Source organism: Gallinula chloropus, assembly GCF_964237585.1.
Source record: "Gallinula chloropus genome assembly, chromosome: 3".
NCBI classification, from domain to species: Eukaryota; Metazoa; Chordata; class Aves; order Gruiformes; family Rallidae; genus Gallinula; species Gallinula chloropus.
Genome location: NC_140087.1, coordinates 6,522,070 through 6,542,549, shown reverse-complemented (window position 1 = coordinate 6,542,549; position 20,480 = coordinate 6,522,070). Strand labels below are relative to the sequence as shown.

At 41.9% G+C, this 20,480-nt stretch overlaps 1 protein-coding gene across 1 annotated transcript in view; it reads right to left on the bottom strand.

Moving 5' to 3' along the window:
* Positions 1-13,814, bottom strand: part of FAM184A (family with sequence similarity 184 member A) — a gene marked incomplete at both ends in the record, with an annotated part of 70,591 nt that extends 56,777 nt beyond the window's left edge. Inside the window, one exon of the mRNA XM_084261991.1 lies at positions 13,647-13,814. Within this exon, the coding sequence (XP_084118117.1) occupies positions 13,647-13,814 (168 nt within the window). The remainder of the gene's footprint in view (positions 1-13,646) is intronic.
* Positions 13,815-20,480: the final 6,666 nt, after the last annotated feature.

Here is a 20,480-nt window from a genome sequence, read left to right as displayed (position 1 = left end):
TTTCATTAAGTTCCTAACATGCCTCCAATATTTTGGGCAGTCTCCACAGAACCAGGTTATAAAATGCATCAGAAATCAATGCACTTTCCAAATAATTCATTGAAGTGCATTAAAATGGAACATTAGTGATACTAGTGTATCATAATAAGAAAGGCACATACACCCCCAGAACCACACATAAACATTCCAAAACGAAGTAAAAAGCAATAATGGATTGATTACCAAAGTATTAAGTAAACATAAATCCCTTTGTTCCTACCAGGACCTAAACTTACTTCCTACTCTGCTATAAAAAAATAAATAAAATAATAACAACTGACACAAGCTAAAGAAACCTGATCATCTGAGTTTCTCAGGCCACCTAAGAAAAGAGAACTTCAGTTTTCAATGCTTTGTGTACATCTGCAAGGAAAGCGATACCACTGCCTTACAAGTTTCTATCCTACATCGCATAGAAGGTTCATAGAATCACAGGATGGTCTGGGTTGGAAGGGACCCCAGGGACCACAGAGCTCCAACCCCCTGCCACAGATGGGGCCACCAACCCCCATGCATGATCTAGACAAGGTTGCCCAGGGCCCCATCCAACCTGGCCTTCCAGGGACAGGGCATCCACCACCTCTCTGGGCAGCCCCTTCCAGCACCTCTCTCCATAAAGAACTTCTCTCTAATATCCAATCTAAACCTTCCCTCCTTCAGCATCAGTCCATTCCCCCTTGTCCTGCCATTGTCTACCCTTTTAACAAGTTGAATCCCCTCCTGCTTATAAGCTTCCTTCAGGTACTGGAAAGCTGCAATGAGGTCCCCCCGCAGCCTTCTCTTCTCCAGGCTGAACAAGCCCAGCTCCCCCAGCCTGTCTTCGTAGGGCAGGTGCTCCAGCCCTCCAATCATCTTTGTGGCTCCTCTGAACCCTCTCCAACAGTTCCACATCTTTCTTGTATTGGGGGCCCCAGATCTGCACACAGGACTCCAGATGGAGCCTCACAAGGGTAGAGCAGAGAGGGACAATCACCTCCCTGTCGCTGCTGGCCACCTATACTATATATATATACACACTATATTGCACTTCAGAAAGCGCTATGTGAAATGAACTGTTAAGCTGTTAAAGCTAAGCCACACACACTCCCATATTGTATACAGGGGATAGAAGTGAAATTTGCATTGTACATTTAGCTTCTATCCTTTACCAACTGCCCAAGAATAGACAAAAGTTATCTAAAAATAAACTATGCCATCTACTGTGCTATATGGATTCTGCTTGACAGCAACGTCATTCTCTTTAGAAAACAAGCATGAGGAATGTATAAAACAAAGGTGTAAGCACCAGGAAATTCATCCGTTTCAACAACCAATTCAGCCTACTGTGACTCTCAGATACTGTGTAATGCACAATCTATAAAGGCAAACACAAGCATATAAGAAAAAAAGAGAAAAACAAATGTATAAGAAAAGACCAGCTATGAATTATACCCCAAGTTGTCATGCAATAAATCAGTGACTTGAATTAGAAAGTCAAATTAATTACTTCAAGTACGCTTATTTTCAGAGATTGGAAATCTCAGAGACAGACTTGCAAAAACAGTCTTTCATGGCGCTCTAATGAACAAGATTAGCTTAGGTATCCATTCTGTATACAACTTGAATCAACTTGTTCCTCCTGTTACAGAGTAATTTGGCATGTTTTTGTATGGGATGCAGGGGGAATCAGCCAGCCCCTTTTCAGTGCTCTGTGGAGACAGGACAAGGGGCAATGGCTGCAAGTTGGAGCACAGGGAGTTCCACACCAACATGGGAAAGAACTTTTACCCAGTGAGGGTGAGGGAGCCCTGGGACAGGCTGCCCAGGGGGTGTGGAGTCTCCATCTCTGGAGAGATTCCAGACCTGCCTGGACGTCTATCTGAGTGATATGTCCTAGGGAGCTGCTCTGGCAGGGGGGTTGGACCCGATGATCTCCCGAGGTCCCTCCCAGCCCCTGTGACTCTGTGATATACTTGCAGCAGCACCTCAATGCCCTTGTGCTGGGAGAGGTGTGGCAGTACTGCCACCAACACCTGATCAAAACCCCTTTTTTCTGTATTGGGATGTTACCTTCTACCATTCGGGTGATGTCAGAAACAACAACTAGAAATCTGTATGCAAGTAGCTGCAGGTAATTTCCAAAGACAAATCTTAGAAGCATATTGAAGCGAAGGGAAGGGGGTGGGGAAAAAAAAAGAAAAAAAAGAGGAAAAAAGGTTTAGTGACAGATGTACAAAAACCCAAATCTGCCTTCTGGTGAGAAAGAATACCATTTATGTTCTAACAATCTATCTAGAATAGAGTTGAACACATCTGCCATATAATTAGACCTTAAATTGCTGCAAGGAAAACAAGATAGGCCAAAGGGCTACTCTAAGTTACAGTTTAGTTTCTGAGCTGTATTTCCTTGCAGATTTATTTCTTGAATATTTGCATATTTAATTTGAGCCATTTAGGTACAGAGATCCTTGGAGGAATGTAAGGTAGCACGTTCACATTGCATCTGTTTGTAGGTATTTAGACTCTGAAATAATGCACTGCAAAGTTTTCAAAGCTAAGCAACTGACTGTGCATTGAGGAGATAACAGTAGTTTGCCCTTGGCAAAACAAACACCACAGCAAAGATCTTCACTCTACAAGAATTGTGCCACATACAAACAAATGAATTTTCTCTCAGCACACTGATATTAAGTTCAAAGCTTCCCAAAAAAAAGTAGCAGCAAGAGCCAAATGGAGAAACAGGGTGAAAAGAGTAGTCATCTTACAGACCTGTATCACTGCTATTGATTAACCACCAAAATAAATGTTTTTAAGTAGTATAGAACTTCAAGATGCTATTTCCTCTTCTTTAGAGAACTACAAGGAGTTCTAAATTTAAGATAAGATACTCTGAATATATGTATCCTATTTCTGAATGGTACCAAATTCATTTTATGACAGGAGAACCCCATTTCCAACATCTAAAAAATCCTTAAAAGGTAAGGATAAAATAAGTAAGTATAAATTCTGAAGGAAATAATCAAGTTGCAACAGCTTCAGGAAACCAAACTTGAACCCCTCTTTCAGAGTCTTGATAACATCAATTAAATGTCACCGCCTGTCTAAATATTCTCAAGTATTTCTTAATTTGCTGACAGAACTCCCTGAAAAAAACCCTGTTTGCTTGTTGTTAATTTAACTACTTGGTCTTTTGTCAGGCTTTTGAGAAGCCACTGCCAAATGGCACGGCACACACACTTTCAGGTAAACAATTCACTGCACGTACCTTCCCAGTGTTCACTGTGCTCAATGTTGTAGCTCCCCACAATGACTGCTGAGAAGGACTGGACAATTGCAGTTACCTAAGCTGGGTCTCCAAAGGGATCTTGCTAGCAGGGAAGCGTACTGCTCCGCATGGCATTAAGGAAAGCTTAGTTGGCTGTTACAACTCCGCGGCGGCCCTTCGTCCCGCGGCACGGAGAGCGACAGGCGCACGGCCAGAGCCCAGCACAAGGGAGAGCGACGGGCGCGCACCGAGCGCCGCGTCCCCCCGTTCAGCACCGCGGAGAGCGACGGGCGCCAGCCCGGCCCCGCCGCCGCGGGCACCCCGCGACGGGAGCGGCACCCGGCAGCCAACGCGTCAGACCAGGCTCCGCTTCCCAAGGCTTCCAAGGACAGCCCGTACAGCCTCAGACTTCACCGCAATACGGACCGCGTTCTTTTATCAAAGGTGGGTAAACGCGAGGCTGCTCTCTATTCTCTGGCGAACAATCAGGTCTTTTTACGCTTCTTTCTAGTAATTCCCTTTTCTATCCATGAGAACGTAAGAGGCTCAGGAATGAGTAGCACATCTGGGGCCAAATAAGTCATGTCAGTTATGACTTCAATCAGGTTTTATTTCAGAGGCCACATTTACCAGAATTTCATATAGCCACATTCAGAAGCATTATCTAATTTACAGTGAGAGGTCGCAGTACTTCTGTCTCCATCTTCGCCAAACTAACACTTTCCTGAAAGGAGGAACCTTGTTTTTCTTGGCAAGAGGGATGATAGGCTCATAAGAAACAAACAAAAATGAATTGCTATTAAAAAAACCCCGAACATATTCTACAAACAGCTACGCCCGAGAACACAGTCTGGGATTTGGAATACACCTTATTCTGGAGTATAAACTCCACAGCTACAGAAAATAATAAAAATCAACAGAAGCTGAACTTGCTTCAGGCTCTTCACTTGTACAGGAGGTGCAAGGATATTTTATATAGCAGTGCCTGACCAAACGTCAATGACAAGAAAGTACAGCCCCTGCGTTACGTATTTTGAGTTAAGGCAGACCATACCTGCTACACAACGTGGTGAATGGCCTACGCTGTAGTTTGAAAGGGGACAAGCAAAGCATGAAGCAGAGCATCAAAATAAAGACAAGAATCTTCAGAGTTAAGAGAATGGCCACAGAGTGTTCCAAACCAGCTCAAAGAACGCCAACTGATCTTCATGTCAAAGCCCAGTCTGTCTCAGAACATATTATTGCAAACTGTACCTCAGCATAAAGCAACCACATGCTTTCAAAAAGGGAGGGGGGGGGGAAAAACCCAAACCACAAAAAAAAACCCCAACCAAACCTGACTGATTTTAAGGACATTAAGAACTTAGTAGAACTGTACGTTAACACTATAATGAAATATAAGGAAACTAGTGAACAACCTAACCAAAATAATGGATAAGAATTTTCCAGTGAAGTTTTATCACTCCATGGCACAACACAAAAAGTCTTTTTTTAAAATACATAGTTTAACTAGTATACATTACTTACATTGGCAATACAGGTTACTGTTGGGAAGACAGGCATACGCAGATTTTTCAAGGTGTTTCAAAACGTATTCTTAATTACTTATTACAACCAGCTACAAATAAAACATTTTTTAAAGTGTGAAAACTATACTTACACAGAGCAGATTAATTTTTAAAATTATTTAAGTACCTTTCCCTCATCTTTATTACGGAAGTAATTTGCCACTGTTTTCATTACTCAGATTCTAAAAGGACAAAAGACAGTCATAGGAGTTCACTGAAATACATTTTAGTACAACCTATCCAAACACATCAGCATGCATACTGCAAAATGCTAGATCTGAAAAGGCAGCGTCAGACTCCTGCTACTAAAAGTTACAGCTTTCAGTAATGTTGTGAGTAAAAGCATTGTTCGATTTAAAAAAAAAAAAAATCTCTGGATTACAGGACACCCATTTTCTAAACAAATTAGACATTTGGTTTCTAGAAACAAAATTTTAGGAAACTGGCTGGAAAGATGGAATTAATGGCATGAAAATAAGACCAGAATTCAAGTATTGCTTATAACCGCCTCATACGCCTTTTAGCTAAAAGGTTGTATTTGCTTTAATGGGAGCATCTTGCACAAGAAGGACTTCATGAACTTTTTAACAGTAGCTATTTTTAAAAGGCTGTCATTTTGAGCCTAACCAAGTGACAACCTCAGCAAAAGGTTGTTCTTCCTTACAGTCTTCTAGACACAGTTATAAAAGCCTGACCAAGGAAACAAAACCAGGTGATATGGATTAAGCAGGACAAGACGTTGAATGGCTTTAGACTGGTTTTTTCTCTTCTGCTTATTTTTGGAATGCAATGCCTTTGGTTATTGGTGCAACATCAGTCATTAGAAGACTACATAGACATTTGCTTAACTACTGCCAAACTTGCATCAGCCAGCAGACACACATCTGAAGTCATGATGTTATGTTGAGATTGGCCAGATTTATATAGCAGAAAGCATGCAAACAATAAGAAACAGAGAGAGACTATTTAAGGCAATGCCCCCCACCCCATTCTCCTCACAGCTAACAGCAGAGTAAAATTGTCAATGGAGATTTAGTGGGGTGGGGAAACAGTAGTATCGCTGACAAAATTACTTGTCTTAACAAAAGTCAAAGCCTGAGTTTAGAGAATGATATTGAAAGAATTTTAGTGGTTAAATGCTACTTAAGGCCAGAAGTTACTGTCACAATACAATAACTTATGACAAATAAAACTTCTACACATGTTAAATACAGCATACATCTAATTGTACTTCTAGATATTAAAAAATAAAGTGCACATGACCAGTATGTTGCTTGATGATACAGGAATATCTGAACAATGGATGTTAGGGAATTCAGTTTTACAGTGTTGGAAGAAATCAGATCCACTGCAACTAACAACAAATTGCAATCTGACTTCTCCTAAGTAAGTGGTAAGGCTCCTCATTTTGAAACAACTTCTTTGCACTTTCATGGTATTCCAGATGTTAAAAAAAAGACAAAAAAACAAACCAAAAAACCCCCAAACCCCAACAGACCACCACAACTGTCTTCTGCTGATACATTTTTGTAAGACTTGACAAACCAGAAGCCCTTGCGAGATTGAGTACTTCAAAGTGCTATGTCCATGCTAATTTACAAGTGTACAAAGAAATGAATCTCTAAGTACCTTGTACAACTACATGGAGTTCAACCATTGATTTTCTTTTTCAAATACACATAAACAACTCTCCTGTTTACAACTTTTGCATCCGGAGGAAAGCATTTCAGTATTGTGCTCTTAACTCTGAACAGGCACTTTCTTGATTTCATCTAAATCAAGGTTATAGCAAAAGCCTTCCTTCATAATGCCATACTTATCTGAAAACTGTAATGGCAGCAGCATAACATACCCATAAAATCCAACTAAATTTAAAATATTTTTTAAGTTTTTCATAGGATTTCTATTGTATGTAAAAAGAAGCTAGAAGTAAACACATTTTAAGCTTTATGGATGTTGTCATATCAGGATTCACTTATGCCTGCATGTTCATTCTTCTTTAGTTTAAGTTTTAACGTGCTGATAACACTTATCTTTGTGCTAAAATCCTCATCTTTCAGGTTTTCTTTAAATATCCTTAATGTACTGATGTATCAGATTTAACAGCTGAAGTACCTATCAGAGAGGTAACATCTAACACTTTTCCAGCTTCCTGGATAACTATTATTATTTAGTTATCACAAGTAAAAAGAGCATAGAAGATACTTGTAGAATCATTTAGGTTGAAAAGACCCTTAAGACCATCAAGTCCAACTGTAAATCTAACACTGTCAAGTCCACCACTAAACCACGTCAAAGAATCACAGAAAGTTAGGAGTTGGAAGGGACCTCAAAAGATCTAGTCCAACCCCACTGCCAGAGCAGGATCACCTTGACCAAATTGCACAGGAATGCATCCAGGCAGGTTTTGAATGTCTCCAGAGAAGGAGACTCCACAGCCTCTCTGGCCAGCCTGTTCAGTGCTCCGTCACCCTCACAGTCAAAAAGTTTCTCCTTATACTCACATGGAACTTCCTATGCTCCAGCTTGCACCCGTTGCCCCTTGTCCTATCGCTGCCCAGCACTGAGAAGAGCCTGGCTTCACCCCCCTGACGCTCACCCTTTACATATTTATAAACATGAATAATGCCACCCCTCAGTCTCCTCCAAGTTAAACAGGCCCAGCTCTCTCAGCCTTTCCTCATCAGGAAGGTATTTCACTCCCTTAAAGGTGTCCCACTGTCCCCAAGTGCCACAGCGTACTCATCCTCTCCCTTTATTTGTCTCTTAATTTTCATTATTCTTTTGGGTGTTTGCAAAACGTGAAGGGAAAAACCCCACCAATACAAAAAGCCCAAACCCAGAACCTCAGAGATTAGTATGCATCAGAATATTAAAGAGGCATTTTAGACTAGGAGCTTATGTGAATGTGCGATCACTCAGATTTTCAACATCACACTTTCAATTACACATACATGAAGAAAATATCTTGAGAACATTAAGCTGTCACTGGCCTCAGAACTCCTTCGAGTTACTTCTCAGCCATTAACACTACGCAGGTGGAGAAGAAAGGAATTTAATTGCATTTGTTTATATGAAAAATATTTCATTCTGGTCCTATTTCTGCTTGATGTCTTGTGACAAAAGACTGTAAAGTCATTGACCTAATTTACACATATCACAACACTGAGCTCCAAAATACACTAATGTCAGGTCCACGTAGCACCCCTGTAGTCTCACCTTATAGGAGTGCAATGATAATGAATGGGAGAACCATTTGAGTTATCTGGAACTGAGGTCTTCAAAGTATCAGATTAATTTACTCATTAAATAGGAGTTCCCAGACTTCGTACCAGGACTGTCAACCTCATAAAAAAAAAAAAAAATCCCTATTTTCTTCTTGCAGAGACAAAGAACATTAACTAAAACACCAAATTCTCTCATTTTTGTCCAACAAAGCATGGAAGGTAAGAAAGACCTCTTCAGGTCTAAATTAGAAGCCACAGCTGTTTTAAAGCACTTTAAGTGCTTCAACTAGCAAATACTGAGATAAAGACAGTAACTGATGATTTTATTTAAGGTCTAAAGATTTTGAAAGCCCTACTTACTTTTTCTGAACTAGACCAGATGTTATTAAAGAAATGCTGTTTTTACCCACTCTCATCCTGGCCTTATACTTTGATGGGTAATAGAAAACTTCAGTGAATATCCCTTCCTGAGACCCTAAGTACTGCAGAATGAGGATACAAACAACACAGCGCTTGGAACGGAATCACAAGGGAAGATGGAAAGACTAGAGTAGCATGATTAAACAAGAAAAATATTAAGAAACCTGCTTCAGAAATATTATCTCTCTCACTTTCTCAGTTCTATCTTCAGTCCCTCCCTTCTTGGAGGGCTTACTTCAGCTATCTTTGGAATAATTAACGCAGACCAAAATTAAATATCTCCAGAGAAATGTAAACGAATTGAATATTTAATATTCCATTTTCGTATCTGCTAGTCCTTGAAAACTATTTTTATGCAATAAAAGCCCATAACATTTATTCCCCCGTTACCAGCCTGAAGCATACGCAAGAGTTTTGACATTCAAATATGTAGTCAAGTCACACCCGCCTCAAAATTTCAGTTCTTTTCATGCAATCCTAGAACTGTTGGCAAATACTGGCCTGCTGCCAATGTTAACACACGCTGAAGGGATGCCATAAGGTTGCTTCAAAAGCTAAAGCCCAAGTTTTCACAAAACTGTTAATGAATGGCATCAGCCACTACATGGTGACAGCTTATATCAAAACAGTTCTACCAGCTTTTTGAGATTCTCATTTCTTCCCTAATTTTAAGGGCTGCTCTTTTAAGTTTTCTTATAAACCTATGCACAATGAACCTTCTGCATGAGGTTGCTGTTTTGTTTCCTGAGGCAAAATACTTCCAAACAAAACCTAACAAACCTCCACTGGAAACATTTTGTTATGAATCATTAATAGAAGTTAAACTTTATAGCTCTCAACTTCCCTAGCCTTGCATTTTTTGACAGCTGAGGAAGACCTTTAACCACCCCAGCAGAAAAAAAGTCACAATAAGCAGCATGACCATTTGATTTAAAGCACACCAAATTTGTTCTTTATTATTTGAATAAAAGTTTATTATCTACATCCCAAAGTAACTCACTGGGCTGACTACTACATTAATATCTATTCTCCAAGTACTTCTCTAATGCAGGAAGATAGAAAGGAAAACAAAGGAGAAATTTAACGTGTGTAGGGGGGGGTTGTTACGTTTGGTTTTGGGTTTTTTTTTTTTAGGAAAAGCAGTTCCTCAGATTTACACAACTCTGCCACCCACTTGTTGTGAACAGAACCACAGTCCCAGAAGTCTCAGACACTAGTTTCTTGTCTACTGAAGTCCAGTGCCTCTTGGTTAACTTTGATGTTGCCTTAGCCTTTGAACAAGCTGAGTTTTAAACCTGAACTGTCCAGCTCTAAGCATGTGCCAAGGGAAAACGTTGGAGTACTATACAGTTTTTTTCTTTGTATAAAATAAGTAGAAGCTACCACTGTAGGGTACATACCATCTGCACAGCATTTACAGACTCTCTTTCCAGTTAATGTAACATTTCTGCAACTAATACCACGCAACCAAGTCAATGCTGAAGATTCTCATTGCATAATCCCAGCACGGATCACGCAGTTATTCCATAAAAGTCAAAGATTTATGTTGATGTCACAAAGCCTGCACAACAGGCTTTGCAGGCACATTTAGGATATGGATTTCTTAATCACAAATGCTCAAGCTGCCAACTACAGCACAAAACACAAGAGAAGAAAAAAAAGACACCAACCCCAAAACAAAACCACTCAGACTTGTGCTCTTCTGGCAACTGTTAAAACTAATCCCATTCCCCCCTACTGATCTAAGTACAGCAGCAACTTGCCTTTTGTTTCCTATCACAGTTGTCTTATGCAAACTAATTAAATATATATATATGTGCATATTTTCATCTGCAGTAGGCATAATTCAGCACTGCATTAGCACTCCAGCACGCAGTAGTACAAGCACATATATGCAATCTCATAATCGTAGTTTATTTCTTGCTGGTTTTAATCTTTATGTCAGATGCTACTTTATCCCCAAACTAGTACATAGATCTTTCAAAATGCCCCAAAATAAAGGAGCTTATACTAAAGAGAAAGACCTAAAATTGCTTCTCTTACAATTTAGCAGCCTTTAAACATGACATGGAGTATCATATCATTTTTAAGCTGCATTCCTAACTACTTGTTTTACTTTCGCCTGTGAATTAATCATATTAAAGTAAAACCAAGTAAGCCTTCCCCTCACAACAAAAATAAGAATATAGTTAAGCACTTCAGAAGCACTGTGCTTAGTGAAATGGAATTACATCTTATTTAGCCTTGCTCTGAATTACTGATTAGACCTAGTTATTAAACAAATTTCACCTTTTTCTTTGTGTTCCTGTATTGTTTTGACTGAAACATCATATTGTCTCTAAGCAACGTGAAAATATAACAGAGGAATCCTAATTTTGGGATTTTACATTTACTTCCTAAGTGACCTGCATCTTCTGTGCAGAAAGCATTTTCTTCCGCTGCTACTCATGGCTTGTAATACAAAGTGCAGAAGGATAGGAAAAATAAAATACTGAGTCACATTTCTTTTGTCAGAAGACAGAAACCGTCTGGGTAACGTAGCGATGTGCATCCCTCTGGCAGCACCCCGTGCATATTTAGATTTCCTTTTACTACATTATATTGGTGGGTTTGTTTGACCTGGTAGAGTGTGTAACTTCAGCTCTAAATCCACTGAGAGATTTAATGTATCTTCAGGGCAGGCTTAGAAGACAAAAATAAATGGGGAAAAAAAAAAGAATTGGAAGGTATGTGAGAAGTATCTTGTATATAGACATTAAACAACTTGAGAAGCACAATTAAGAGGTGATAGTCTTAAGTTTCTAGATTACTGAGGAAGAATTCTGTACACATTTGACAAAGCTTGTATAGCTCAAGTCCTTTCCTCAAGGATTACATTGTGCAGCCATTTATCAAATCAGGCTTCAGATTCTAGAGCAGGTTAGAAAGTGGAGATTATACTTCACCTAGAACTTTCCATAATTCTTTTAAGCCTCCCTTTCTGAAAGGTCAAGTAACACAGGACTCAGGCCCTCTAATTACACAACCATCAAAATTTGCACCTCTGCCTCCATAAGTCAATGCTATGGAATACTTTTTATCGTTGCAATAGATATTTTTCATTACACATCCTGTTTTACATTTTAAAAAGCCATTCTTCACTCCAGACGCTCAGTCAGTACAAAGGCCAGATGATTTTCCAAGTTTTCTCCCTAAAACTTGAGAGCACAACACAAACTAAAATGTTACCAGAGTGCAAGTCACTGGGAAACAAATACAAGACTCCAGTCCTTAAGAAGTCTAATTCACGTGTAAGGTCCTTGTACAAGCACAGAGTAAATTTAAATATATGAGCAGAAGACAATTCACAGCTTTTATCTGGACTACTCTGAAGGCTTTGGCATGACAGACATACTCAATTTCTAGAATTTTAGAACAACTGTACTACAGATCATAAAAAAACCCGCCACAACTTATGGGGAGGGAGGGGGGGGAAATCATCACATCAGTACTTGTTTTCACTTATTTCCAATACACAAGTTCAAAACACTCCATCACCACACACTTAACACCATATTTAACTTGCATCCACCTCAAGATATCTGGCACACAGTAACTGAGGAAGCACAGGGCACGTGTCCAGTGAAACTCATGGGTATACACAAATAACTTCACAACAGAAGTAGAACCATTTCTGAAGTCAACTCTACACCGCTGGGTAAATTCCTAGAGACAGGAAGGGAAATACAACAAAGGTCATGGATGCACACAGAAATACAAATTACTCTTTGGAAGTATTAATTTGCATATGCACTAGGCCTTAATACAGTACAACGCTACAATAAAGACTACAATACATTTATGGTCTCCAGGTGTTTTTTGCAGCTTTCAGAAAGGAAGAGTCTTTAGTAATATTTGTACTTACGTGGAGTAAGTACCTACAGCTTATTTTAATTCTACATTCCTCCTCATCAAACTACTATTTTATTTCTAACTCTGAATTCGGAGATAGATAAAACACCTCTCAGTCATCAGTTAAGGTGCACACAGTATGCCATGCTAAATACTATTTTTAAACAACCAACAGCGCAGCAGCTGTGCACGAATACAAACTGTCTCCCCACTGTGAGACTGCCAGCAGCCTTCAGCCTCTTCATTCTTACTTGCAAGGAAATGTCACCTTCATCCATTTTAGCATATATTTGGAGAGCACCGGCAGTTCTCACAGTGCTTTTACGTCACCTTTACATCTTGTCGCTATGTTAATTCTTGACAAATTATTTTTTCTGCTCTCTCTTTAAAAATAATAATAATAATAATAATAAAAAGATAATCTGCCTTTTATTTCCCAAACAATGCCATTCACCTAGGGCTGGAGAACCAGATAAGAGAGATTACAACACCAAAGCGTATTGTTAAGTATTATTATTAAGCATTCTAGGTAAATCCGAGCTGTAATCACACCTGGAACACGGGGCCTACCAGCCTTAACAAAAAAAAGGTCTTTTAAAACACCTTGTAGGTTGGAGGAAGACACGTTGTGTATTCCATACCGGGGAAGATGCAACGAAAAGGGTTCAATCAGCAATACAAGCCCAGGGATGCTCTCTCACTCGGTTTGCCCTCACCACCGAAGGCGTTTTAAGAGGCCAGCAGGCACCTCAAGCCACAGCACTCTTCAGCCAAAGGCACGCAACCAACCACTCGACTCCATCGGTTTAAAAAGACTTCAGAGAACGGCTTAGAGCTCGGAGAGAAGGGGCAAGTACCAGCTCAGCAACGGGGGATCGCCTCCCGCGCACCTGGCCGCGCTAGACGGGATTAAGCACGACTAACGGGCAGCCGGTACTGCGGCAGTTTCCGTTAACGGCTCCTGCCTGACAGCCGCTGTTCCCGGGCTGCCGGAGCTTTCCCCGCCGGACCCCGGCACGCCGCGCTCCGGCCCCCTCGGGACCGACGCTGCCCCCGGGGCAAGGCGGCCGCTCCGGGCCCGGCCTCCGCGATACGAACCCGGCCGAATCTCCATCGGCGAGGGGGGACAGCCGCTCTTCAGCCGCACCTCTGCCTGGGTGACGGTCAGAAGCGAAGGGAAACAAAAGGGGATGAAATAAAAGGCGTCGGAGGAGCCGGCGCGCCTCCCGCTGCCCGGCGGGGACGACGCTCCCTCACCTTGGTGAGCTGGGCAATCTTCTTGCTCATTTTGAAATGCAGGTCCGGGCTGTGCTCGACGCCCAGCCCCGACTGGGCTGAAGCGGAGCCGAGTTTTCCCGCGCCGGACGCGGAGCCGCCGCCGTAGCTGTGCTGCGGCTGCTGCCAGCCCATCCCCGGGGTCGCCATCTTCACCGCCCGGTCCCCGCCGCTGCTCAGGCTCCGCTAGCACCGGCCCTACAGAGGAGCCGCGCCGAGGGCGCCGCGGCCGCGAACCGCTGCCCGGGGCGACTCCTCCGGCCCCGGGACCGGCCTCGAGAGCTTCCTAATGCCGCCGTCCCCACCAGCCGCGCCGGGCTGCGGCGTCACCCCCTTCCGAACCGCTGCAAGAAGGGGCGCCCGCCTCGCCTCTCTCCCCCTTCGTTCCGCCCGGCACCGGGCCAAAAGACCGGCCCGGTCCAGCCCCCCGGGCAGCCCCAGGCCGGACAGCAGCGGCGATGGAGCAGCCGCGGCCGGTTGCCGGGCTGCCGCCGCCGGGCTGTTTACGCCACGCAGCCCCGCGTCACTCGCCGGCCCCGCCCTCCCGCTCACCCGCCCCGCGGCCTCCCCGCCTTCGCGGCAGCTGGGGCCGCGCGCGCCACCCAGCCGGCGAGCGAGCGGAGCGGGGGCTGGGGCGCGCGCCGGCCTCGAGGGGCCGCGCGCCGCCTCCCTTCCCGCGGCGGGCGCGCGCTGACACCCACCCCTTCGCTTCCTGCGTCCTCGGCCTGAAGCTGGGGAGTGAGGGGCTGCGGGCGGTGAGGGGCTGCTGGCGGTGAGGGGCTGCTGGCTGCTCCTTCTGCGGCCGGAGGCGGGCAGAGCCCCTTCCGCCGTCTCGGGCAGGACGGAGGAAGGGAGGGTACAGCTTTTAGGAGGGTTGCCCCTCTGTGGCGGGGCTTGGGGGCGCGTACCCCAACCGCCTGAACCTTTTTGCTCATGCAGAGCCCTGAAAATGCGGGCGGGGGGGGCTAAGGCTGAGCTCCCCATCTCTGTCGGGTCGCTAGGACTGCTACAGGCCGGTGCTATGGGTGAGGTGCCACAGACCTCTGGGTACTTACTGGTTCACGTCAGGGAAAGCGCTGTTTCCTCCCAGTAGTAGTTGGTAGGGGATAGTAGCATCTTAGCTGATCTACTACTTCATTTTTAAGCGTTTGACCCCACAATTTCTTCAGGTTTTGGGGGAGGAAACAGCAGGGCACTCACAGTTCGTGGGGTGACCTGGCAGGGTGAAGGGGAAGGCATTCACCTGAGCTGGCCGCTCTCTTCCATTGCTACCCCACACGGCCTCCGCAGGCCGTCCTTACGGACCCATGAACTGATGGGTATGGAACAACGGTCCCTGCCAGAAGGAATTCACAGCTGAATTTAGCACATCCTTTAGCTTGGATTTGACTGCTCTCTTCTTCTGCTTCCATCGTCCTGCGCAACTCCTGAGAATAGCAACCCTCTTCAACAATTTAATGTGCCTTGGCTCTGGCCTTGTGAGAATATATATATATATATATATATATTAATGTGGCTGGACTCTGTTGTAGTTGAACCCATCGGGCAGGTAAAACAATCACACAGCTGTTTGCTCCTCTCTTTCCGCTCCCCTCCTGCCCCCCCCAACCATAGGATGGGGGAGAGGATTGGTGAGAAAAAAGATAAAACTTGTAGGTTGAGAAAAAGGCAGCATAGTGTGACAGAAAAGGAGGATAACAGTAAAAAAGAATATAAAAAACAAGTGATGTCCAGCACAACTTGCAGACCACGATGTCCTCAGTTTCCAAGCAGTAGTCTAAACTCCCAGCCAGCTTCCCCCGAGTTATAAACTAAACATGACAATATGGTATGGAATTTCCCTTTGTCCAGTTTGGGTCAGCTGTCCTGGTGGTGTCCCCTCCCAGCTTTCATGCACCATCAGCCTTCTCCCTGGCAGGGTAGTATGAGATGCTGAATAGTTCTTGACTTAATGTAAACATAGCCTCCCAAAACATCAGTGTGTCATCAACATTGTTCTCACCCTAAATCCAAAACATGACACCATACTCTCTACTAGAAAGAAAATTAACTCTTTCCCAGCCAAAACCAGGACAGACACATTTGGTTTTCTGATTAACAGCCTGTGCATTCATCTTTTAAAGAGTCTTTGGTACTCTCTCTTGAGTACTTTATCTTTTTACTCCTTTTTTCTTTTCAGCTTTGCCTGCATTCTTCATAGCCAGACAGAAATATCAAAGAGGAAAACTACAAAATAACACTGCTAAATCTGTAGTTCTCAACAAAGATACGGAGAAAAATATTAGAATTAGGAAATGACAGAAAAAGGTGGAACAGAGAATTACAAGAAGAGATCCATATTTCAGAGCAATGTGTCTCACTTGCCAATAGAGATCCATGCTAATGAGGTATGATAAATAACCAACTCGCCATGAACTGCCAGTGCAAGCCTGAGGTCATGGGGCAAATGGGATTCTTTGATCTACAAACAGGACACTAACCAGAAGGTACAATTAGATGTTGCTACTTTTGTACAGATCGATTGCGAGAATACAAGAGGAATAATTGCGTTGAGGTCTGGGGTCTGTAATTTCCAGGTGTCAGCACACTAGAAAGGCAGTGAAAAAAAGGACCAGAAGAACTACAGAGGTTCTGGAAAAAATCTCTTATATTGAAGGATGCAATAAGAGCAAACTATTTTGGATCGTGAGGAGAGAAAAAGTGATTTAATCCCAGTCCCTAAGTAGCTGTGCTGCCTGAATTTCAGAATTTACATTGTTTGGGAAATTCTGACACTGATTTTTATTTTTTTTCCCTTCTGAAGTGGCCCATTCTGGCAACAGACAACAAAGGACAGATGGTGCGTACCCAGGCAGTGATTCATATAGATGTAATATAAGGGGAAGAAAGAATATTAGGAGCATCTGTATCAAATCTGTGTCCATAGATGACACTCATGAATAGCACATACTGTTAATTCAGTTTTATCAAATGTAAAAAATAAATCAGTGACGGAAGAGATTGTGATTTTTCATGTCTGGGAAGGTCAATTTACTAATTTATGCAAGAGACTGATTGTAACAACTTGGTTACCGTTAATGGTTGTGTCTGGCTGATTCTGTGACCTTAAGCAAGCTGCTTAATTCTCATGCAAAAGGGCATTTTCTTTTTTGTACCTAATAATGTCTCTGATATTAAGGTATGGCTGGCTAAACTTATTATTGCTCTTAGAAATCTCAGGTGTTACAGAAAGTATTATAATTTTAATTACACATTTCAAATATTTTGTATAGACTTCTTTTTCAAGTAAGTCGGAGTTGTCTGGATTTATCCATATTTTTTCTGAGACAAAAAGCTTCACTTTTTGATTTTTCAATTTCTTCCAAGAAGTATACACATTTGATGTGGCTCCTCTTGGCCCCAAATCATTGCTTTGAATCGTTTTGAAGTGACTTCTGTCTGTTAGGATGAAGCATAGTCAAATACGTTTAATTTTTGTCTCCTCGTATTGAGCTGCTAAACACTAAGTTTTGTCTAGGTGGCTTTAAATTGAAAAACTGATTGAATATTCTTTCTCTGTTTTGTGTGTCATTTAATGGTGGTTTGCATATTTAGATTGCTTTCAAGCTTCTCTTTGCATGTTTTGTGCCTTTAGAGCTCTGATGGTGACTGCTAAGAACCTCTTCTCCATTCAGGTCTGTATGTGTAGCATAGAGCCTGTTTCATCTGAGGTTACTGCTGGAAACAGGCTTTGTACAGCAGCACAGTCAGGACCCTGGTACATTTTCCCTCAGTGGGATTTTACGTCTCATCAATATAGTGGGATCTGGAGGTCCAAAGGTCTCCCAGGGCTTGGGCTGAGGCCATCCAGAGGCAGATGATGAGGCAGAGCTCAGGCTTTGCTGAAGGGTGCAAAAAGCGACAGAGTGAGGCAGGGATCTCGATGGGAAAGCTGCACAGCAAAACCTTTAGTGTCTCTATTACCACAGGCTTACGTAAGTGACACAGAATTTGTATCTAGCCAGTGTCTCCAGTGTGAGTGTAGGCACTCTGCAGGCATGCTCCTGGTGTATGGCTGTCAAAGATTTTTAATAAATTTGAAAATAGTGAATCTATGCTTTAAGATTGGCAGTTTACGAATCTGCTGTGTGTATATAGCACCATAGGTGCAAGACATGGAAATTTTTGTGTTCTCCTGTCTGTCTATCTACATATTTGAAGTTCCTATGTTCTGGTATGTGTGTACACTTCCCAAAGTTATGACATACCATTTCTGAGGTCTGCAAAACCAGGAAAGAATTTCAGTTATATTGAATCTTCTGGGAACATTCTAGATTACATATTTCCATGTGTAAAAAAAAAACCCCAGAAACCCAAAACTTTATTTTCTCATCACAGCTTTGACTAAGATAAACGTGTGCAATCACTGTATGCCTTATTTTCAACCCTTAGGCATAAAACTCTGATTCTTTATAGACAGAAAGTGTTACAAGAGCTAAGCTTGCTTTGTGGTAATGTCTTCTGACAACTCTGAAGATGTCAGAAAGTCATCAGCTTTTACTGAAAGGAAGTTAGCAAGAAATTTGACCTACTGGTATTTGCAGGTTTCTGCTGTTTAATTTGTAAGCTTGCAGCAACAACTCTGAACCATGAGTTTTCAAAAATTTCCCAAATGTGTGTGAACAAAGGCGCTTATATCACAGTTCTCAAGTTCATTTTCATTGAATGGTTGAATTATGCAAGAATTTAGTAACTAAACATGGAAATTCTTCAGATAAATATGGAACTCTTAAGATAAAGTCTATTTCTACCAGAATGCTAAAGTATCCCTTTGTTACAGACATACCTTAAGTTTATAAACAGGTTTCATTATTTTCATAAAGTAATAATTCACCATTTAAAAGAATAGTATAAAGGCTCAAAATAACAATAGAGCTTAAAGATGTCTGTCCTTCCTGCTTTAATTTTCTGGTCCAAGCAAACCTGATGGAATATAATAACTGAATAAGCCCATGGTGTCCTACTTTAACATAAAAACCTCATTTCTAAGGCTGAGGTTAATCTATGAAGCTGAGATTTCTGTGTAAGAAAGCATACAAAACAATTTTATTTTGAAAATGTACAAATAACAAGGGCTTCTTCTGTTAGCCATAGATAACAGTATAAAGAAAGGCATATTCCAGATCTATAAAGGACAAAAGAGTAGGAGAATTTTCTTGCTTTGGTTGCATATATAATCATGAAGGATATGCAGGAGGAAGGTGAAGAGCCAAACAAAAATAAAAACTGAATGTCCTAATAACTTTGAAGTAATTTCATGACCTTTTAATTCGTGGGTTAGCAAGATTGTGATTTATGTAAGGTCAACATTTCAGGATACTCACCTGGGTAATTAATTCAATTATCCTCTTGCCTCTAGGTATGCAGGTAAACCTTCAGTCAATAATGAGTCAGTGGTACAGGGTGACAAGTACAGGTTGAGGACTGTAGCTGGTAGATCTATGGTCCTTACGTCTCTGGGGTTACTGACATGGCCTTCAAAGCTTGAAGGACTCAACCCCTGCAAATCTTGAACTAATGTGTGCATGAAACCTGGCATAAGTTGAATATTTCAAATAAGTTAGCAGAGAACGGTGACCGCGCATCTTGATACAGATGAAGCTGTGGGGCCCTTTATTGTATCTGGTTCCCACTCTAGGAAACTACGTTAGTGTGTTGAAAATCCTGAAAGGAATGCTGCCACCCTCATACATGTATCCAAACTGGAACTACCATCAAGATTTGATAGAAGAGAGAGTGGTTTGGCTGCAGCATGTGAACAAGCATATTTGAATGATTGGGTTTTTTTTGCTGATTCTTTGGAAATTAGTTCTCCTGATCTGTCGAGATGTTCACTGGCACACAAAAGAAATTCCCATGAGATAGAATTATCTCCAGATAATTCATCTTTCTTTAAATCCACTTGTATGCTCTCTTGCACGACACTTTCATCCTCTTGTGGAAACGTGTTTGAGGGCAAGTGGCTTTTTCTCAGAAAAATTAACAATAACATGCTCTTTTTTTATCAATTGCTTTCATTCAGTAAAGATTTTACATTATTTTAATTTCAAGCATAAAAGAGTAGCTAAGGATGAAACGTAAAGGATGTAAAGGAAAGACCAATGTAAAAAGTGTAAGGCTCTTTCTTTTGATACAGCTCTCTTTTAATACTTCTGTTGTCTTATTATTTATTTAAACTTTGTTTTTAAGCCTGTCCTTTAGAGATGGGAGTCACACAAAGTGAACAATGATCATATCAGTCACTGCTTCTCTGGAAGTTGCTGAGATACATCTGGGTAAAAGACACTTTAAGAGTCTAACTAGTGTAAGAGACTTTTTTCTCTTGTTTCAGAAAAGATTAACCAATACATTCCTGTTCTCTTTAGCTGCACAGATGGGGAGAACTGGATGAATCCTCAGTTAAGTATGAATCTTAGTGTTCCCATTAATTCTCATAACTCTTCCTTTGCAAATTGCTATTTCAGTCTCGTCCCTTGCTAATTTCCCAGGACAGAAAGGCATTTGCCAACATTAAGAAAGTACTCAGGCACATTAAAAAAGCAACTCTTGTGGTTTTCCTGTCAAAACAGAGAACTAATCGTATCAGTGCTTGCCACCAGACAGAAAATTAGTTAAGACAACTGGTCATTACAGAGCCAGGGCTCACACTGAAAATCCAGGCAAGTGTTGATAGTAGCATTACAGACTAGTCTGTGCCAGCCATCTGCAGCAAGATGCAGCAAGCAACCCTAAGGACCTTCTCAGATACAGGCTTTTAGTAACTGGACACTTCATTTC